The sequence below is a fragment of the Hemicordylus capensis genome, chromosome 2 (genome assembly GCF_027244095.1).
Source record: "Hemicordylus capensis ecotype Gifberg chromosome 2, rHemCap1.1.pri, whole genome shotgun sequence".
Classification (NCBI taxonomy): domain Eukaryota; kingdom Metazoa; phylum Chordata; class Lepidosauria; order Squamata; family Cordylidae; genus Hemicordylus; species Hemicordylus capensis.
In genome coordinates this window covers 71,636,807-71,660,039 of record NC_069658.1, presented here as the reverse complement: position 1 = coordinate 71,660,039, position 23,233 = coordinate 71,636,807, and the positions used below count along the sequence as shown (strand labels likewise).

The 23,233-nt window shown below is 41.4% G+C and overlaps 1 protein-coding gene across 2 annotated transcripts in view; it reads left to right on the top strand.

The window, feature by feature from the left end:
• EFNA5 (ephrin A5) overlaps window positions 1-4,433 on the top strand; it is a 339,455-nt gene extending 335,022 nt beyond the window's left edge. For both annotated transcript variants that reach the window (XM_053298052.1, XM_053298051.1), the window contains one exon: window positions 194-4,433. In XM_053298052.1, the coding sequence (XP_053154027.1) occupies window positions 194-315 (122 nt within the window). In that variant the 3' untranslated portion in view covers window positions 316-4,433. The remainder of the gene's footprint in view (window positions 1-193) is intronic.
• The last annotated feature ends 18,800 nt before the right edge of the window (window positions 4,434-23,233 follow it).

Sequence of the window (23,233 nt, the reverse complement as noted above, 5' to 3'; positions counted from 1 at the left end):
GAAAAGGGAACTGTATGTAGAATATGGATCATATGCTTCTAAGTAATGGCTATTACATTTTCCAAAGTCCACTGTAGCACAAGTTCTGTTTCTGTATTTTACAGAAGATCCTGAAATGTGCTTGCAGCATAATCTCGAGAGCTCATTAAGGATGCAAAACCTAATTAGAATGTATGTTTTCTTTTTTGAACAGATGATACCGTACATGAGTCAGCTGAGCCATCCCGTGGTGAAAATGCAGCACAGACACCAAGGATATCTAGTCGGCTTTTGGCAACTCTACTGTTCCTCTTGGCAATGCTTTTGACGTTATAGCACATATTCTAGTAACCTGTCACAGACAACATCAGGGTCTTGGAACATCAAAGATCCACTTAACTGGTCATCCCGAGAATGGGACTTTATATTGGTTTTGCAGATGTTGATTTGTTTTCTCTTCCCCATCCCTTCCCAACCCCTTCTCCCCTCTGCGACCTGAACAAGGAGCAACAAATGAAGAGGCATAACCCGTTCTCTTCCAGCTCTCAATCTTTCCCATGGCTTTCCTTGATCCCTCCTAAAAATAAAAGGACTCCAAATGAAAATGCCAAATTTCAATATTGACACTAGTGATTCTTACTTTCTTCTGCAGCCTGTCTTAAGATACCTCCATCGTTAGCTCGCTGTGCCATCTGTATGTGGAGAAGGAAGAATAGTTGGCATACACAGTCAGTTGGAAGATAAGGAAATTGTATGGAAAACCAAGAGGAGTGTTTTACTCTTTTCAGTACAATGTGTATTCCCCTCGTTCAGCACTGTAAGATGATCGTGCAAGGCACTGTGTCACTGTGTCAGGACTGGAGGGGACATATTAAGAATAGATGTAGTATAACACCATTCCCTTCAGGATTTTTTCAATGAACAGGCTTCTCCGAGGAAAGAGACACTGTTTTGTATGCAACTGCCTTGAAAGATCCTTGACAGTAGAACTTGTGCTCCACAACAGAAGCTCTGTCTTTAGGGAGAATTTTTTTTTTTAAGTGACTACTGAGGAATGCTAGCACACAAGCAAGGTCAGATTTAGGAAGCTACGCTGGGCTGTGAGTGCCTCTATTATCTCTCTTAAGTGGATAGTGCACACCAGATTATTTTTCTTTTGAAACAGATCACCATGGTGCTACAATATTTTACTTCAAATGCAAAGAGGCATTTTCTTTTCTTTTTTTCCTTTTTGTGTGTGAATAAAGTGACCTTTTCCAAGGCTGACTTACTAGCTGATAGCCTTGGATAATGCTCTGGGTGATGATACATGCTAAAACAAGTGCAACACTGGACAGAGTAAACCTGATCAGGAATACGAAATCCCTGGTGTGCTCATAATTCTTATCCCTTGAAAGCTTCGCAACCACTGGAGTAAAATGCTGTCAGAAAGGGACCAGGACAGTTGTCACAGAAAGTGGAAGTGAAAAAGGAAAATAATAGGGAGAATATGGTTAACTCTGGAGTGAACATTCAGGCATTGGTTTTATATCTTTTTTCCTTTCCAACACAGTGGAAAAATAGAGGAAATTTCTTTATCAGCAGGAGATAAACTAGATGGACTCCCAAAGACCTTTACCTAAATATTTTTTTTAAATCAACTAGAATAGAAAATACATTATTTAGATATACCTTATGTTGAAAGTAAGTATATATGCTTGTCCTATTTAAAGATGAGAAAAAAGTGGTAACTTTTGAGAGTTAAGTGTTTGGTCGCAATTGGGTGAATCTGCTTAGGCATCTGAGCATAGCTGTGTTTGGGCCTGGTAAAACATTTACCAGGAAATGCCTTCCTTGTGTGTTTCCGTTGGCTTAGACTGTCCTGAATATTAAGTTCCAAGAGATGGGATAAATGAGAAGGGCCATGAAAGTGACTATTTTGGAAGGTTAGCTTTTCCCCAAAACTATTGAGAACAAAGGCTTACACAAAAGGATTTAGATTCCATTGCATGTAGGATTTTCACAAGACAACAAAAATATAATTTAATACTCAATCATGTTGTAAGCGGACAGCATTTTATGAATGTCTTTTTGTTTTATGAGAGGAAAGGTTTTCTGAAGTTGAAGGATTTCAGGATCCAAAAATAGCAGAAAGAGAAAAGTAAATTTAAGGCACTCTGAGCTTGCCTGATACCATACAGTATGGGCTGCATTTAAAAGCACGGAGATGTCTAATATTGCACACAAACAAAAAAGGTGTCACAATCTGCATTTGAGGGATGAGGAGATTTTCCTTTCAATACAAGAAGTAAATAAATAAATAAATATTATTTCTTGAGTATGTATGCTTGGTGTATGTGTTCCTAGGAATGGCAAAACCTTGGGGTAATGACTTTGAAGACAGTAAACAGTGACAATGTTGCACACTAAATAACATCCCTGAGAAGAGACCACATAATTTGCAAACATGAGTAATGCTCATTTGATGTCCTAACAATGATTGTCTTTGTTTCCCCATAACGCATTTATAAATAATTAAAGACTGGACTCACTTTTTGTCTTAAGACTATGCTTTTTGAAAACATGGTTTCACCACAGTGAATTCAACCCTATGCTTTGCCACAGTGCCACTGCTAATCTAGTGAATGAAAGCGACACTGCATTACAGTGAAGAGGCGAACTACTGCACTGCATCAAATGCAAGCCTTGTGGGCAGTACGTTTACAAGACTTCCACTTTGGATACTTGATGGCATCAGGCAATCTCAATTATATCAAGCCAACGATGGCTGATGGTTTTTCAGTCTCTCTGGTGTGTGCGTGCGCATGCATGCGTGTTGTCTTGACATCTTGGAAACGATGTCAGTGTGCAAGTTTACAGCAGGCCTTCTCCCCCAGCGTGAAGTCTGAAGAGCAAAATGTCTCTGCAGCGGCCTCTAAGCCCAGGCAAGTCTGCCCTTTGTCGTCCACTTCTGGTTTTCTGAGGGCTTTGCAAAGGGAAGCGGGGAAGTAAGGATCGATCTGTTTGGTGGATACTGTGTATCCTTTAATAGGCAACAAGGTAACATTTCGTGTTAGTTAGAAATATTGTTTTGTACTGTACTTTCTTGGATGGCAAAGGAAAGACAAGTTAAAACAAAAGGAAAAATGCTGTGTTCTTTAAATTCTGTATTATTAGCAGCCTCTGTTGTATATAGTGTTTGATAATAAAGTATTAATTTGATTCTTATGTCTTTTGTAAGTGAGAAAAATAGACTTTCATGATATTAAAAATAGATTAAAAATGCACCCACTGATTATATGACAGAAGCATCCATCCTGGCTACTGAGAACTGAATGACAAGTGGCCATAACATGTCACCATACAGGACTCACTCATGAAATCCATTCACCCAGATTCAAGATTTCACAATGTCAAGACTCAGAGCAGCGTGGCATTTGATGATCAATGTTTTGTCTTCAGTGTTAATGGGCTGATGTTGGAACCCTGTGGGGTATTTAGGGTTAACCTTCCCTTTTGGGGTTCAGTTTTTATTAGCATGTTGATTCTCAATGGCTTTTGGATTTAATTCTTATTTTTTGTGAGGATACTTTTCCTTCTGATTCTTTACCTTTTTTATTTCTTTCCATGGATGGTTTGTTTCAAAAAGGGCCTTGCCAGCATCATATGTGGTACATACAGTGACTTGATTCCCACACCAATGAACAAAAAATTTAGAAGGGGTCGAATGTGAATAATTTTCTTTCCTATATAACCACTATTGAGGGAAAGAAAGAGTAACTGTTGAGGGAACGTTCTTTTTTAAAAAAACTGATCTATATCCGTTGCTTTCTAAAAGCCTCTGTGTAAGTTTTGAAAGTTTAGAAAAATATGGAACCCATACTGCCAATTATTTGTTTTCACCAGTTTTACTTCACAAGTGCCCTGCAACAAATATGCTCTTTCTCTTTCACCCCCTCCCCAACCACAGCAAGTTCTCCTTTTTCTCCCCCCACCCTTTTTTTCTAAAAAAAAAAAATTTGGAGCAGTGAATGGGCAGATCTGTTTCTGATTTGGCATTACCAAGTTTTTCCCATGCATTCACCCCTGAGCTTTTCGGATGTGAGACAAATCTCCCTACAATAGGCTTGCTGCCATTGTCTGTACAGTTTAATAGATGCTGGCATGCTGGAGGTTACCCATGAGTCTACAAAATCCGCTTTCCATACTTACTCTTGACACACCATTGAAGCCACTCATTGTGTGTCTTTCTGGGTATGAAAGTCCAGCTCAGTGTGGTCCTGTGCTTGTACTGCCCTGCTTTGCAGTTTCTTTGCACTTATTCATTGAGTGCTGTTTCTGAAATGCTTACATTATATGAACTTAACAGCAATTGTAAAAACGAAACAAACAAACCCATACGATCTGTATTTGTATATACACGTGTCCGTACAACTATATCTGAATAAAAAATTTAAAGATTTTCATCATTTTAATTGATTCTTTAAGGCTATATTTTTGTTTGCTGAATGATGCCTTTGTTTCAGGAGCTAGTTATTCGTCCTGCTATTTGTAGAGAGTGGAAAACTGCAAGGAATACAACACTGAGAGGTTGTGAAATGATTGGAATGCAGTTTTTGCATGGACTAAATACCTGGAGCTGTCATCATCAGCATCCAGTCTGATCTATACCCTGGCTGCTGTGAGATATTCCACCCCCACCCAAAGCATCTGCTTAATAATAAGCTTTCCAGCGTCGCTGATCAAGCCATCTGCTAGGTGTTGGTGGTAAAAATGCAGCTTGACATTTTCTGCACAGCCTCCCTTTTTTGGTGAACAGCCATTTTCCTTTGTAAAAAGCTCCTCATTCTGTTTAGTGTGGTGTCATCTAAAAGACTGCAAACAGGGCAGACAACGTGTGGCGCCCCTTTGCCCACAGCACCCTCCTGGCTGACAAATAAATGGAGTTGGTTAGCTTCAAAAGTAGTTTTGACAAGTGCTGACTCCATTTTCTTTTCAGTTCTTCTTCCATTTAAGTTTGGAATGTGGATCCATCCCTCACAAGCAGTTCAACACCGAAAGCTACATATCTCTCCACACCATAATTTGGTGGTGAGCATATCTGAAGATCTTTTCTCTTAGAAAAGGAAATGTCTCTAAATACCAGTTGCAGGGGAGTAGCAGTAGGAGAGAGGCCATGCCCTCAGCTCTTGCCTGTGGGCTTCCCAGAAGCATCTGTTGGGCCACTGTATGAAACGGGATGCTGGACTAGATAGGCCTTGGGCCTGATCAAGCAGGGCTTTTCTTATGTTCTAAAAGTTTTGTTTTATCAGAATGACAGCTTTCCTCCTAACGGGTAGGGGTGTGGGAAATGTTTCGATGTCAAAATGTTTTGTGTCTGAAGCTTGAACCAATACATCCTTTAAAGGGCCTGTTTTGAGCTCAGAATAAAACAACCCTGTTTCAATTTGAAATGTTTTGAGTGCTATTTTGGAGGCCTGTTTTCCCTTTGTTGATCAGTTGGTTGGTTTTCTGGCACTGGTTTGCGATCCTATGGGGATTTGGGGAAAAGGTTAAACATTTGTTTAAAATCACCTGCTTTCCCTTTTTTTTTTTTAGAGTTGGGTAGTAGGTAGCACCCATCATGCCCTACCACCCAACCCACTTTGGTATCACTAGGAGCTACCTATGGGGAACAATGGGGTGTTTTGAGCTTTCACATTACTCCCTTTGGCCAAAACACTCAAAACATTTCAAGTTTTGTTCTGTCGAAACAACTGGGTTGATCCAGATTCACAAAACATTTTGGCCATCTTTTTTGTTTCTAGCTCAAAACAGAGTGCAAAATCCGTTTCATGCACATCTCTAATAACTAGTACAAGCACCTGAAGAATGAAGTGTCTCCACTGTTTCACCACCCGAAGTGCAATCCTTTGTCACATTGGGTTGGATATTTGACAACTTGTGCTCAGCCCTGACATTGGTGAATTGGTTGTGGTCTGTAAAGAAGTGATACGTGTACAAAAGCATTACCTAAGAAATACATTCAGAATGGGGGGACAACACAGATACAACACAGCTGATATACACACCATGCATTTCAAAATGCAAGCTTTAATTACATCCATGTTAGCATTAACCTCCTTGAAAGCTTTTTATTGCATTTAATTGGTTGACAGGGCAGCAAGTACTAATTATAACTCGCTGTGACTTCTCTTTACAAATTAGGAGTGACAGCCTGGTGAGAAGAGGAAGAGAGGCAGTTGCATGTTTAGTACAAAAAATTGGTGTGCTGAACCTTCGCCTCTGGAAGTGTGAATGCAAGATTATAAATGACACATGTTCAATTTGTCTTAACAAAATATCCCCAAATTGCGCTGCAAGTCTGACAATTAATCGCCATGCTGAAGACGCTCCCTGGATGGTAAATGTATTTTGAATTCTGGATGGAAAATAGGGTTCTTCATTTATTTATTTTTTGTTTCATCTCACTTGGTAGGCTTTTTTACCCTCTCTTCCACAGTGAGGCCCCAGTATTTCTACTTCTATCAAACAGGAGTCTTGGGGCTCCTGTGGCGGGACTGCAATTGTCCCTATTCAAACCCAGCATAGTATCCCTACAGGGGCTATTGCTGATGTCTACCTTTTTGTTACTTTTTTAGATCAGCAGCCCTTTGGGGACAGGGCAGCATCTGTATTTTATTTTTCTACGTAAACCACTTTAAAAGCTTTTGTTGAAAATAGTGGATGAATATAAATAGTGGATGAAGTACAGAGCAAGGATACACCAGTGCAGCAAGAGGACAGTCTGGATGCACCAGTGCAGCAGAAGGGCACCCTCTCCTTCAGGAAGCCCTCTGTGCCACCTGAAAATATGTGCCCGAGGGTTGCACAGCACTTTGGGATGTATTTTTGGGTGGGAAAGAGGGTTTCCTGGGGGAATGGGAGGGTTGTCAAAAATTGCTGTTTCCCTGCTGCACCAATATAGTTAGCTGGGACATTATGTTAAGCTGCTCTCTCACTGTACAATGCAGTCTTGATCTATATGTCAGACAGTAGCAGTAATAGTAAAGGGACAGTCTTATCCTACAAACGGTTTGCATGGAAAACTAAGCTCCATCTAATTTCGACTGAATATGCTTTGAAATGGGAATGTTTAGGATTACAAAGGTAGGTTTAGGGAGAAACAATGATGATGCTTGGCTGATAATGCAAGAATGAAGCAAGCTATGTTTCCTCTGCATAGTACAAAGCAATATATGCCATGCTGAACTTTCCATCAATGACCAAAGCCCTAGACAGATGATCAAGCTGTACAGTGAACCAACATGCAAAGGCATGCCTGCCACTTGTGCACGTTCATTTGAACATCTGCATGAAGCCCTTCACACATATGGCTGTAAACATGAAAATTCTGTACAGACAACTGAACACATGCAGATGTTCTCCCTCTTCCTCGTATTCACTGCCCGCTTTGAATATCCATATAGAGCTATTATTGAATTCATATTCAATAAAATCCTGTAAAAGGCAAAAACTTATTTTGTGGGTTCACTAATCTTCTCTCTAACGTGGAGTTTTTGATATGCAGAGGATTGTTTGTAAATCATATGTGTCCCTGCCTGCACTCTGAAATGGCAAAATCTAGAAGCAGTTTTACCCCCGATCTGCTGTGGTGTAAGAACTAGGTTTTAACTGATGATAAAGTTTTTGGTAGAAGAGGGAATGAACCAGTGTCCTAATCATGTAGGCTCCAAGCCAATGAGTGCTTCAGATATAAAGTCAACAGTAGCCCTTTACAGCTCTGAGAGCTGTACATTATGTTGTACACATGTACAGATATCTGGCAGGTACACGTTTTTGTGTGAACAACTGTATCTGTGTATATTTTAAAAGTGAACCTGGGTACAGGTCCCTCAAATGCAGGGTACAAATTGGAAGTGTACTGCTGTACCTGTGTTCAACATAATGTGTGAATAATTGTACCTGCATACAGATCTCTACCTGTACACTCGTATGATTATTGAACATAATGTGTGGATAGGACTCTTCCGAATTGTACTTCTGGAGGAGTTTTGAACTGTTATACTGGAACACTTTTGTGAAGTACTTCTAGTGATATACCCCTAAACATAAGACAGTCTGGGGAATTCTGCACCAGCAGAAATCTCAGATTGTGTGTGCATGCATGCATGTGTGTATGCACACACACACCATACAAACAAATGTACATCTACTTGTTGCAACTATTTGTCATTATACAAGGTTAATCTGTGTTAATGTTGCTCTTTCTTTAGCTTTTAATGCACTAAACATGGTTTTGCTTTAAATGCACTAAGAATTTATTAATGGGATTTTGTAAGAGAAAGCAAAGTTCCACTGGCATTTCCAAAAAAGAGAGACTGAATGTTTGTTCTTTTTTATTTTTGCCAAAGAAGTGGCTCTAATGCTGTCAGTCATAATCTTTGCAGAAAAAAGGCTCTATATGGGGTGACTTCTGCCATCAATAATGCACTTTAAGACATCCAGTTATTCCTGTGATGATTATCCAAGTGAGTGCTGGTTGTCACCTGCTAGCACAAGAATGCTTGTCAATGCTGACAAGAAAACAGAAAAACGGGAAACAAACTAGATATGTTTGAGGAAAAGGGATAGCTACCACACTACCCCTCAGCATTCCATAACACCTTGTAATATTACATCCTCATTCGGTTTCTGATTAGGTTGCTGGTTGCTTGTATATTAATCAGGTTTTTAATATACTAATATTTTTTTAAAAAATCAGCTTGATAAGTAATACTATTATACACACAAATGAATCCTTCTCCTTGATATTTTTTGCAGTGTCTCTTGCTATATATTACTAATATTATTATATATATATTACTTCACAGGGTTGTTGTGAAGGAGAAACTCAAGTATGTAGTACACCGCTCTGGGCTCCTTGGAGGAAGAGCGGAATATAAATGTAAAATAATAATAATAATAATAATAATAATAATAATAATAATAATAATATACATTTGCAAACTTGCCCCAGGGGATTCAGTCTTCCTGTGCACTGCATTGTGCAGATTCCAATGATCTGGCTGCGTTCAAACTTGGAATTTGAAAACTTGGGTTTTTAATTAACCATGTTTGTTAACTAACCATGTATGTTAACTAATGATATTTGTTTTAATTTGGTTGCTTTAGTTTGTCTAAATCTCAGCTTGTCCACAAACTGTGGTGGATCTGGGGCTGAAAAATCAAGATCTGAAACCATGGTTTTTGGCTAACTGTAGTTTGTGTCTATCGCTGCTTTCGGACATAATGTGAAACTAGAGTTAAATGTGGCTGAGGTTTGAGTTTGGTTTGAGTTTGTGGTCGTCCAAATGCATGAAGCCGTGTTTTTGTCACCCAACCACAGCTCTGTTTTTGCCTCCAAACCTTAATTTGAGCCTTTGGTTTGCAATGGGTTTTGCTGCTGAAACCTCAGGTTCCAAAGGGCCATTGTTTCATCCAAATTCTACCACCAATGTAACCTGGAGTTTGTGCTGTTGCTCCTCCCAAAACCATATAGAGAGCAGCTCAGAACAGTCTAGAAATGGGTCAGTTCTATGCCAGCCGCATTTCTCACTGGCCACCTCTCGGAGCTGGTGTCCCGGTCTTCACTGTCTCCACACTCTTCCTGCCACTGCTTGGCAACAGAGATGCCATGTCCCTAGCATTCATTCATTTAAAGGGAAAGAACCAAATAAGAGAGAACCCGCTTTGCCATGTGTCTTATGTGGCCCCCTTGTCCATCCACAGAAAAAGGATGAGATGACAAGACAGGCACAGCAATGAGAGGTCTCTAGCAATTCAGAACTGGAGAGATATGCACACAAACACATGAAGCCCTGGTAACACCAGTAATTGAACAACTAGGTTGTTCCTTCATAAAGCACCCAATGCCAGTCTGTTAGGAGAGTGGGTTTCGGAAATACCAGTGTTGCACAGTGCTTTGCAGAAATACCAATGTGCTGACCCAGTGCACAGCAGGCCCCCATCAATGCTACATATGAAATAAACCTGCAGAAACTCCGGGCATGGCAATCTTCCTGTGGTCTAGTCATATAAAGAAACAACACACAGCCCCACAAATCTGGTGCCTGTCTGTATCCATTCGATTGGATTTCTTGAGTACCCTGCAATGTGCAGCTAGGCACATTGCATGGCATGCAGGACCTTTACTTAGAATTACCATGCAAAATGTTTTGACAGCTACCATCCAGGAAAGAAGCAAGGGCACACACACAAGGAACCTTTTCATTAGTAACACACCAGATCCAGTTCAGCTGCTCAGCAATGCATCATTTCAAAGGTATTGCATGTGCTGTCTTGTTGGGCAGCAGGGCACTGATTTCTCTGGATGCCTGGACAGTATCTGTATTTTTACAGTGTCTGTGGATGGCACTATTTCTTCCAACTGTATAGAGCAGGGATTCTCAACGTTGGGTCCCCAGATGTTATTGGACTTCAACTCCCATAATCCCCAACCAAAGGCCACTGGGGTGGGGGATTATGGGAGTTGAAGTCCAATAACATCTGGAGACCCAACATTGAGAATCCCTGGTATAGAGGATGCCTTCAGGTGTGTGTGTGTGTGTGTGTGTGTGTGTGTGTGTGTGTATGCATACACACATGTATGTATGTACGTACATATGTACACACACACACACACACACACACACACACACACACACACACACACACATTCAGCCTTGGTCCCTGAGCCCTGTGTCTGAACTCACTGCAAATCACAGTCGGGCATTGTTCCACCTCCATGGAGACAAGAGCAAACATATAAAGATGAATCCTTTATTAAGGATTATTTAGTAAGCAAGTGGGAAACAAAGGCAGACAAGCAGTCCTAAATCATGATTTGCTCCCTATGCAACCCCTCTTTTCCTACAGGGCACCTTGCATGTAGAAGCTCAAGCTATTGGAGTGCTAATTATGGTTAGCACAAACCATGCTTTCAGCATTACATCTAAACTCAGCTTGTGTAAGTGTGTAAATAAGCTTTTTGAACTGGTTTTGAGGTTAATTTCAGTGAATAGTCCCACATACCCTTGTGTAACAGGAGATACTATATTACAGAATGTAAGGCTCCCCCGCCCCCCATTATGAACTGCAAAATAAACCACGTGCTCCCTATGTGATTGATTGATTGATGGATTGATTGATTGTGCCGTCAAGTCGGTGTCTACTCTCTTAGTGACCACATAGATAGATTCTCTCCAGGATGATCTGTTTTCAACTTGGCCTTTAAGGTCTCTCAGTGGTGCATTCATTGCTGTTGTAATCAAGTCCATCCACCTTGCTGCTGGTCGTCCTCTTCTCTTTCCTTCAACTTTCCCCAACATTATGGACTTCTCAAGACAGCTGGATCTTTGCATAATGTGTCAGAAGTATGATAGTTTGAGCCTGGTCATTTGTGCCTTGAGTAAATATTCTGGATTGATTTGTTCTAGGATCCATTGGTTTGTTTTCCTGGCTGTCCATGGTATCCTCAAAAGTCTTCTCCAGCACCAAAGTTCAAATGCTTTTTCTATCTTGCTTTTTCAAAGTCCAGCTTTCACATCTATATACTGTCACGGCAAAAACCATTGTCGGAACAATTCTGATCTTTGTAGGTGTAGACACGCCACGCCATCTAAATATCCTTTCCATGGCCTTCACTGCAACCCTACCAAGTGCTAGTCTGCAGCGTATTTCTTGACTGCTGGATCATTTACTGTTGATGGTCGATCCTAAAAGGCAGAAGCTATCCAATCTCTTCATTGTCAATTCTGAGGCTGGTTGCTGTACCTGTTGTCATTAGTTTAGTCTTCTTTACATTTAGTTGTAGTCCCATTATTGCACTGTGCTCCTTGAATTTCATTACTAGAGCTTGCAGATCATCCACATTCTCAGCTATCAGAGTGGTCTCATCAGCATAGCGCAGGTTATTGATGTTTCTTCCTCCAACTTTAAAACCATGCTCATCTTCTTCCAATCCAGCTTCTCTGAATATATGTTCAGCATATAAATTGAATAAAGATGGAGAAAGCAGACAGCCTCGTCTTACTCCTTTGCCAATCTGGAACCAGTCTGTTTCACCATGTTCCGACTGGACTGTGACTTCCTATTCTGTGTATAGGTTTCTCATGAGAACAATGAGATGTTCTGGGATGCCCATTTTCCTAAGGATATTCCACAACTTGACGCGGTCGATGCAATACAATACTTTACTGTAGTCAATAAATCACATATTGAATTCTTTCTAGTATTCTTTGGCTTTCTCAATTATCCAGCGTGTGTCAGCGATGATGTCTCTTGTTCCTCAGCCTTTTCTGAAGCCAGCTTGAACATCTGGCATTTCCCTTTCCACATAGGGCTCTCATCTGCATTGGATGATCTGAGCATTATTTTGCTAGCATGTGAAATTAAGGATATTGTGCAATGGTTTGCACAATCTGTTAAGACTCATTTCTTTGGTATGGGTATGTCAACTGACCTTTTCCAATCTGTTGGCCACTGTGTTGTTCTCCAAATTTGCTGGCATAGTTTGGTTAGAGTCTTGACTGATTCTTCTTCTGTTGCCTGCCATATTTCTGTAGCTATTCCATCCATTCCTGTAGCCTTCCGACTTGGTAATGACCAGAGTGCTAATCTAGCTTTATCTTCCCATACTAGAGGTTCTTGCAAGTATTATTGTTTGTTTGTTTGTTTGTTTGTTTGTTTGTTTGTTTGTTTGTTTGATTGATTGATTGATTGATTGATTGATTGATTTTTAGACTGCCCTTACAAAATAGCTCAGGGCGGTTCACAAACATCAAAGACCCTTTAACAGTTTAAGAGCACTGGAAGGTCAGGCCGAACAGGTAAGTCTTTAGGGCTCTCCTAAATTCCAATAAAGAATTCAAATTACAGATGTCTGCAGGGAGTGCATTCCACAGTCCAGGAGTGGCTACAGAGAAGGCCCACCTCTGGGTCGCCACCAGATGAGCTGGTGGCAACTGGAGCCAGACCTCCTCATGATCTTAGCGTGCGGTGGGGATCAGACTGAAGAAGGCTAAGGTAACCTGGCCCTAAGCCGTTCAGGGCTTTAAAGGTAATAACCAGCGTTTTTTATTTTGCTCGGGAACATATCGTCAGTTGGGTTTGTGCAGCTGTTTCAAAACAGGCATAATATGGTCTCTCCGGGTTGCCCCAGAGACCAGCCTTGCTGCCGCATTTTGAACTAACTGAAGTTTCCGAACTACATACAAAGGCAGCCCCACATAGAGCACATTACAGTAGTCAAGCCTGGAGGTTACCATCTGGTGCACCACTGTTCTGAGGTCATCCTCCTCTAGGAATGGACGCAGCTGTCGAATCAGCCTAAGCTGATAAAAAGCACTCCTGGCCACAGCCTCCACCTGAGATACCAGAGTGAGGCCTGGATCCAGGAGTACTCCCAAGCTGTGTACCTGCTCCTTCTGGGGAAGTGTAACCCCATCCAGCACAGGGAGATCTAACTCATCCCTCAGATTCTGAGCTCCTACAATGAGCACTTCCATCTTGCTTGGATTCAGCTTCAATTTGTTATCCCTCATCCAGCCCATTACTGCCTGTAGGCAGGTATTTAGGGAATGAACGCCATTTCCTGATGAAGCAGATGAAAGAGAGAAGTAGATTTGGGTGTCATCAGCATATTTATATCACCCAGCACCAAATCTCCTGATGACCTCACCCAGCGGTTTCATGTAAATATTGAAAAGCATTGGTGACAGAATGGAGCCCTGAGGGACTCCATATAACAGCTCTCGTTGAGAAGAGCAACTGTCACCAAGCTCCACTATCTGTGATCTGCCCGAGAGATAGGAGCGGAAGCACTGCAGAGAAGTGCCTCCTATCCCCAACTATGCCAGGCGACTGAGAAGGATACCATGGTCGATAGTACTGAACGCTGCCGAGAGATCCAAGCGAACCAACACACTCCTTCTGTCGATTCCCCGGTATAGGTCATCCATCAGGCCGGCCAAGGCTGTCTCAACCCCATAGCCCGCTCTAAAGCCAGTTTGAAATGGGTCTAGATAATCAGTTTTCTTCAAAACCTCACCTTGCCCAACCAAGGGAGATTAGAGATTGGCCTATAATTATCCATCGCCGAGGGATCTAGGGAAGGCTTCTTAAGAAACAGTCTAATTATTGCCTCCTTCAAGCATGGAGGCACCTTACCCTCCCTCAGCGATGCATTTATGATATTCACCAGGCCTCCTTGAATAATCTCCCTGCTAGATCGAAGCAGCCAAGTTGGGCAAGGATCCAGAGAACAAGTGGTGGACAAGTATGGAATATCTTCTAGAGTATCTTGGATGTTGATGTCCCTGCTGTACAGATTTTCAGTATTCTCCTTCCATCTCTCTTTGATCTTCTCTGAATCAGGTACTATCTGTCCTTTGGCATCCCTTAACATACCAATTCAAAGTTGGAACCTCCCTCTGAGTTCAGACATCTTTTGGAATTTTGCCTTGGAAATTTTTTTCCATGTTTATTTCCATCCTCAAGATCTTTACAGATGTTGTTGTAGTATTGCTCCTTGTGTCTTCTAACAGCTTTCTGAAATTTCCTATTAAGCTCCTTCCTGAGGTCTTTATCTTTCTTGATTTTGGCTTCTCTCCTCTTCTGGGCAATTTTCACCATTTGTTCTGACATCCATTTTGCTTTCTTCTGTTTCTTGGTCTTTGGCAGTCTCTTTTCACATTCATCCTTAACAACTTGTTTGATTACATTCCATAGTTCATCTGGTTCCCAATCAATGAGATTCAGAAATTCAAAGCAGTTCCTGATGTTCTCCTTGAAAATGGTGGATACATTCTTAAGATCATATCGTGGAAGCTGGATAGCTTTGTTTTTCCACTTTAGCTTGACTTGGAACTTGCACATGAGTAATTTGTGATCGGTTCCACGATTGGCTCCCAATCATGTCTTTGCTGTTATAACTGCTCTTCCACCTCCTTGCACCAATAATATAATCACTTTGATTTCTGTGTACTCCATCTGGTGATGTCCATGTGTATAGGCGCCACTTTGGTTGTTTGAAGAATGTGTTAGCAATGAAGAGATCATTGGCTTCATTTCTGTTTCCTAGGCCATATAGGCCAACTGTGTTTTCCTCCTTACCTTTTCCAACTTTGGCATTCCAGTCTCCAACCACCAGCATCACATCTTGCTTGCATGTTCTGTCAATTTCAGACTTAACTTGGACATGAATTTTATCAACTTCCTCTTGGGGCATAGACTTGAAGAACTGTCATGTTAAAGGGTTGTTCATTATTATTTCTTGTTTACACAGTCAGACAGGTGTTATTGACTGGTTTGTTTTATTCAGACATCGAGTCCTTCCCAAGGACCTGGGATGCCAGAATTTTATTGTCAATGGTTATAGATATCGTCACAGAATATAGGCTGTTCCCAGTAAAGCTGCTTTTTGTAATTGGCTGATGGTGATTTCTGTGGCCCCTATGGTGTTGAGGTGCTCTTCAAGGTCTTTTGGAACTGCACCCAGGGCGCCAATTACCACTGGGATTATTTTGGTCTTCTTCTGCCACAGCCTTTCAATTTCAATTTGTAGATCTTTGTATTTGGTGATTTTTTTCTATTTCTTTTTCTTCTATTCTGCTATCCCCTGGTATTGCTATGTCGATTATTTTGACTTGTTTTTCTTTCTTCTCGACTACAGTTATATCTGGTGTATTGTGTGGCAGATGTTTGTCTGTTTGTAGTTGGAAGTCCCATAATATTTTTAAATCTTCATTTTCTTCAACTTTTTCAATTTTATGGTCCCACCAATTTTTGGCTACAGGTAGCTTGTATTTTTTGCAGATATTCCAGTGTATCATCCCTGCTACTTTGTCATGCCTTTGTTTGTAGTCAGTCTGTGCGATCTTTTTACAGCAGCTGATCAGGTGGTCCACGGTTTCATCTGCTTCTTTACAAAGGCGGCACTTGCTGTTTGTGGTGGATTTTTCGACTTTTGCTCTTATTGCATTTGTTCTTAGTGCCTGTTCTTGTGCAGCCAGTATTAAACCCTCTGTTTCTTTTTTGAAGTTGCCATTCTTAAGCCATTGCCAGGTTTTGGTGATGTCTGATTTTCCACTTATATTGTGCAAATATTGACCATGCAGTGGCTTATTTTTCCATTTTTCTGCTCGGTTCTTGACTTGTTCTTTCTTGTAGGCCTGCTTTGTTTCATTGGTGTTGAATAGTTTCGCATTATTGACCATTTGAAGTGCATCTTCTTCACTGACCTTGATATATTCTTCAAGGCCTCTTTTCTCCTCCTCTACAGTTTGATGGACTTGCAGCATTCCTCTTCCACCTGAGCTGCGAGGAAGGTATAGCCTATCGACATCACTGTGGGGGTGCAGAGCATGATTGATGGTCATGATTTTCCTGGTCTTACGATCCAGCGTCTCTAGCTCTGCCTGGGTCCAGTCTATTATTCCTGCAGTGTATCTGATAACAGGTATAGCCCAGGTGTTTATGGCTTGTATGGTGTTCCCGCCATTGAGTTTGGACTTGAGGATTTTTCTAACTCTCCTGATGTATTCACTTCCCATTTTTCTTTTAACTTCAGTGTGTGTGATGTTATCAGCCTGGAGAATGCCCAAGTATTTGTAAGGTTCTTTCTCTTCCAGGTTCTTGATGTTGCTTCCATTGGGCAGTTCTATTCCTTCTGTTTTTCTTATTTTCCCTCTGTTCATTATTAATGCAGCACACTTGTCTAGTCCAGACTCCATTGCTATATCGCTACTGAATATACGGACAGTGTTTAGCAGTGATTCGATTTCTGACTGGGACTTTCCATACAACTTCAGATCGTCCATGTACAGCAGATGGTTGATTTTACTTGATGTTTTAGATGTTTGGTATCTGAGGCCTGTTTTATTTAGTATTTGTGAAAGTTGGGTCGTGGCAATTACAAACAACAGAGGGGATAGTGAGTCCCCTTGGGAAATGCCTCTTCTAATGCTAACCTGTCCAAGTGTCTCGCCACTGATTGTTAACTGTGTACTCCACATGCTCATTGCTTTTTAAATAAATATCTGAATGTTTTTGCTGACACCAGTTGTTTCTAAACATTTTAGTATCCATGTGTGAGGCAATGAATCGAAGGCTTTCTTGTAGTCAATCCATGAAACACTTAGATTGGTTTTTCTTCTCTTGCAGTTTTCTAAAATCATTTTGTCAATCAGCAACTGGTCTTTTGTGCCTCTGGTGTTCGGGCAATTTCCTTTCTGTTCAACTGGAAGCTGTTTGTTAGTTAATAAGTGTTGCATCACTTCATCTGCTATTATTCCAGTTAATAATTTGAAATGGTTGGCAGGCAGGTTAACGGTCTATAATTACTTGGAACTGCACCTTTTGCTGGGTCTTTCATGAGATGAGTTTTGCCAGTTGTTAGCCATTGTTCAATATCACCGCCTTTCATATTGTGATTGAACTGTTTTGATAGTTGTTTACGAAGGCTTGTTAGGTGTTTAAGCCAGAAGCCATGCAGTTCATCGTCGCCTGGCGCAGTCCAATTTTTAATTTTCTTTGCTCTTTCACTTATTAATTCTGGTGTTATTATTAGATCTTGCATTTGTTGGTTACATTTTTGACCTCTTTCATCCAGCCTGCTTTTTAATTATAATCTATTGGATTGTCCCATAGTTTCCCCCAGAATTGCACTGTTTCTTCTTTATTTGGTGTTTCTAGGTTTCTTGCAGTTTCTCCTTCTATGCTTTGGTAGAAACGTCTCTGATTCAACTGGAATTGGAGATTCTGCCTGTGTTGTGTAGTTCTGGCTTCATATCTGCTAATCTTCTTTGACACTGCTGTTATTTGCTGCTTTATTATTTCCAGGACTTCTCTAATTTTCCTTGAATCTAGGTTGTATTTTTGGATCAGATACTGTTTGGCGTTTTCATTCTTCAGCTTCTTGTCTTTCATATCTTTCAGTTTACTAGCATCTGATCTAAGCCTGGAGATTTTATTTTCTAATCGAATCTTCCATTTAGGTGATGTACTACTTTCTTTTTTTACAGGTCCATTGATCTTATATCTGAGCTCTTGTGTTGCTATTGTTGCTGCACTGTACATTAGTTGGTTTGTTTCTTGAAAATTATTGGTTGTTATTTCTGCAAGTGCAGCATTGACATCTTTTAATGCCTGAGCAAGTTATTTTTTGGCAACTGTTTTTAGAGCTGTAAGTTGAACCCTGGTGGTTGTTTGGTTCATGTGCTCAGTTATTTTTTGCTTTAGTTCTTGTTGCTTTTCTGTTAAACGGCATTCGGGTTTTTGAGGTGAAGGCAAAGGGGAGGTTGCCTGGTTTTGATTTTGAAAGAGTTCAGCAACAGTGGCATCCTCTATTTCCAACACCTCCTCCACCTGCGCCTGAGCAACTGCCTCAGTTGGTGGTAATTCTTCTTCCATATCTTGAGCCTGTGTTGCTCTTTGCAGTTCTTCCAGCTCAACTATTATTATTATTATTATTATTATTATTATTTTATTTTATTTTATTTTTATTTTTTTACATTTATATCCCGCTCTTCCTCCAAGGAGCCCAGAGCGGTCTACTGCATACTTGAGTTCCTCTTTCACAACAACACTGTGAAGTAGGTTAGGCTGAGAGAGAAGTGACTGGCCCATAGTCTCCCAGCTGGTTTCATTGTTGAATGGGGATTTGAACTCTGGTCTCCCTGGTCCTAGTCCAGCACTCTAACCACTACACCACATTGGCTTTTCATGGCTGGTCCATGAAATCTAATTGATATTATTTGGTCACTGACCCCATTGTATCCAAGTTTACTGTCATTGCTATGGTCCCTATGTAAACTATGTAAAATATATTTGTGTTAATTTCTGATGTATTCCTAAATAAGTTTTTTTAAAAGTCCTGTACATTTACTCTCTGGTGAGTATGTTTTGGGTGTAGCCTCAGGCTTCCATGCTCTGCACACTGCCCTCCACGGATATGAGTAAAACTCACTGCCAAGTAAAGATGCATAAGGTCAGACTGTGTAAGAAAAGCTGTAAATAAACCATTTTATACATTTTAAACATATTGATGAAGGAAATGCTGGTTTCCTGCAGCAAACATGCAAAATTATGGATATGTGCATGTCTGTACACACATTTTAAAATACCAATAAATAGATATTTTGTAATCTTGATTGTGCCAGGGTTCTGAGATGTGTGTCTGTGAGTACTAAAAGATGTGTGAACATTTGTATAATTGTCAACCTTTATGTGTTTGTTACAGAAAACAGTGATATAACAGTTATTTCAATGGTGCAGTAATCTTCATGTGTAGAGCTCCCAAAGTAAAGATGGTAAAGCTTCATCTGCTTACTCTAAATATCCTTATATGGAACTTGTTGATTTGTACAATCCTTTAAATGTTCTGACTCCATTCTGTTTTATTTAACATGGTAGGAAGTTGAATTAACTGGACATACTGATATAACAAGGGAATACTAGCTGAATACATAAGACAAGCTTTGTACTACAATGATGCCATTTTGGCCAACAAATCTGGGCCATTTCTAAGAAAATGGCGTATAGTCCACAACATGATTCTGAGAAGGGGAGAAGAAAATCCTGGTGATCTGATTTATGTGCTATACTCTGCAATTTTCCTATGTACCTTGATGTTCTGTCAACATTTTGCATTGTGCAACCTTGATTAAACAAAACAACAAGAAGACTTCAGACAAAGTTACCCCAGCTAACTTGGTAAAGAGGCACCTTTTAATGTGGTGATTCTCAGTATTTAGCAGGGGTAGAGTAACTGGCCCTATTCACCCCCAGCACAGTACCTCCAGTGACTGTTGCTGGTGTCTGTCTTATGTTTCTTTTCAGATTGTGAGCCCTTTGTGGACAGAGATCCATCTTATTTACAGTATTTATTATTTCTCTGTGTAAACCACCCTGAGCCATTTTGGAAGGGCGGTATAGAAATCAAATAAATAATAATAATAACAATAACAACAACAACAAATACTTGTTAGAGACCCGTGTGTGTGTTTGTGTGTGTGGTGTTTTGTTTGCCCCACAACAGCTGTTAGCATATTGTAGCATGCTAATATTATTTTCCCCTGTCCCAAATTACCACTGTTGTGAAATATCATTATACTTATCTCACACATTTGAGCTTTGCCTAGCCGTGTCACATACTGGATTTAGCATTTCAAGGCCTTTGGCCCAATTTCTAACAGACTTTTCCCTCTCTTTGTCTCTGTGTGTTTGTGCATCCATATACAAACACACCTACAGAGGGTAACAATTCATGCATCTGATGAAGTGGTTCTAGTCCATGAACACTTGTAAACATAATAAATCCATTTGTCTTTAAGGTGCTATAAGATTCTTGGTCCTGCTACACCTTAGCTCCCTCTCTGTAATTTAGTTCCACAGTCCTTCCAGAATATCAAGTTTGTAAGTCTTAAAAACCAACTAGTTCTACACAAACAAAAGCCATTCAGAATTCACATGCTTTAAAATTATATTAAGAAGGCCCCCCAAAATAAGTGCGGGGGAAAATTAGCTGGTGAAGAATGATAATCATACAAGTCTCTCTCCTTTGCACTGTACAATAATATATTAAACTAGCTGGCCTGGCACAGAACATCTGCACCCTAGATCTCCCAGTCTCTGACCCCTCCCCTTGGTTCCTGCTCTTCCTCGGCAGAGTTGCCAGCCTCAGCCCATCTCCTGCCTCCTCTCTCTTCACCCTCCCTCCTTCACCACCCTCCTGCTCTTCTTTGGCAACAGCTGCCCACCTAAGCCCTTCTCCTGTCTTCTCTCTCCTCACTCTCCCTCCTTCACTACCCTCCTGCTCTTCCTCGGCTGAGCACAGGCAAAGCGTTTAAGCCCCGACGCCGGAGATTTCCATGAAGGTGCTCACCACCCCAAGACACCCGCTTTGGCCACCACCACCATGCTGCCCCAGCTCTCACTACGCATGTGTTTAGTGCTGCGTGGGCGGGACTTGCCTCCTACAACCTTAGTGCAATATATATATATATATATAGATGAGTGTTCACTGCAATAACATTTAGTACATTTCTCCAGCTAGGGAGAAAGGATACAACTAGGGAGACGAGATACAAAGGAGAACAGGGCCCATGTGCCTTTAATAGCTGGATTAACTGAGGACCTTTATTGAGGACTTTTCTAGTATATATTAAAAATACCAGAAGCCTATCCTTTGCATCTTCTCACGCTATGCACTCCTAACATTCTGCTCTCCTTTGCCTGTAGAAGAACATAGAGGTTTGGCCGAGTACAATATCCCCAGGGAAATTAAGTTAACTGCATTGTCAAGTAGTGAATTGTATCCTACTCTTTTAGTCTGCCACTATGGAGGACAAAAGATAGGCCTCATTCAATCAGAAATACTTTCTGTAATACCAAGGAAACCTGCAGCATTCCAAGATTACTGTACATTGGTTTAATTGTTTCCCCAAGAGACCCGTTTAAGTGAGTTCAAATAATGGTATCCTGCCCCCGTTGAATAAGAAGCTAGGAGAAACGTATTTAGCGTGGGATTGGTAAAAATGTTCAGTTTGCTCTCAGGTCCTCATCTTTTGTATGCTACCTTCATTGCAAAAAAGGAAGCTTACAGTTTGGTGGCAGCATGGGCTTGGTTCATACAAGCATTCAATCAGTTGCTGTGTGCAGTGTCAAGTGTTAAGCTGTGTACATGAATCAGCCATCTCTGATAAAACACTACAGAGTATGTATCTTATTGCCTAAAATACAGTGCTTTAAATAGTTTCAGTTTGTGTATTCAGGAGGGATGTGCATTTCAATTTGACCTCAAATTGATTTGGGTCACATTGAGCACAATTTGCTGATGAGACCTCGAATTGAATCACCCTCAAAATAGATGGCCCAATTCAGGATTGAAGACGATCACCCCTAATTCAACCCTAATCTATTTGGGTGATTTGAGTACCATTTTGAGGCCCATTTTGCTGGGGAAATGGATGTCAAAATGGTGCAATTTTCTGGGGAGAGCTGGTCTTCCAGTTGGGGTTAGCAGGTAGATCAGCTCTCCGCTCTGGACTTGGTGCACCAGCCTGCGTTGGAATGGTAGTCCAGTCCTTTGAGGCGGGCTGACATGCTGCCCAGAGCGAAGGGCTGGTCTGCCCACCGACCCCAATTGGTAGACTAGCCCATTTTCCTAGCACAATGGGCCTCAAAATGGTGCTCAAATAACTTAAATTGATTTGGTGATTTGAGGGTGATTCGTTGAGACAGCAGGCCAAGCTGGCTGTTTTTGATGAATCAATTTGATGATTCTGCTATTCAATTCAAGCTTGAATCAAATCACAGAATCTGATTCGTGCACACCTCTAGTATGCAGTGGTTAAGCAATCAGTGTGGTGTAATAAATGTTGAAATATCAAGTGAATATTCAATGGATATTTGAATCTGCCTGTAATCAGCTGTGCTTGGGACTATCAAGCAACCTCCTTTATCTCATAAGGTATTTGCTCCCTTCCCCTTATGTACCAGAAATACTTTCTACTAGCTTAACCCGCGCAAAGCATCTGCGTTCTAGTATTTGATTGCTCCCCTCATCCCCTGCCACAGCCCCACTTACCTTAGAGATCTCTCCACCCTCACCTGAGCCACACTCCTGCTCCTCCTCTTCCATCCCCCTCACTCCTCTTGGTCACTCCTCTGTCCCTTTATGCCACACCCCTCACCCCTCTTGGTTGCAGCTGCAGCGTTGAAGTATTGGCCAAGCTGCAGCCCCCTATCCCCAGACACATCCCCACCCTCATCCAAGCCCTGCTTCTGCTCTCCCCACAGGAGCAGCAGCGGTTGACTGGGCCTTTCCTCACTGCTGCCACCGCCATGGCCGCTCCTTCCCCTCAAGCCACTGACAGGCCTGGGTCCATCCCTTGCCTGCCTGTCTCCCTCCACCATTGGCCTCCGTAGCCCCAAACAGCAGCAATGGTTTACTGGGCCCTTCGTTGCTGCTGCATGGCCACTTGTTCCCCTCAGCCCGCTGACAGGCTCAGGCCCATCCTTCGCCCTTCCTTCTTTTTCTCTCCCCTCCCTTCTTTTTCTCTCTTTCTCCTCCACGTGCTCTTCCCCTTTGTCTTTCTTCCCCTCCCTTCTCTCCTTTCTCTCCCTTTTCCTGAGTTAACAGATCTGGTTTCCTCATCTAATTCACACAACAGCAGCCTCCTCCTGAAGGGGCCTTTTCCTCCCTCACAACCCCTCTCTTCTCATACCCCTGCCA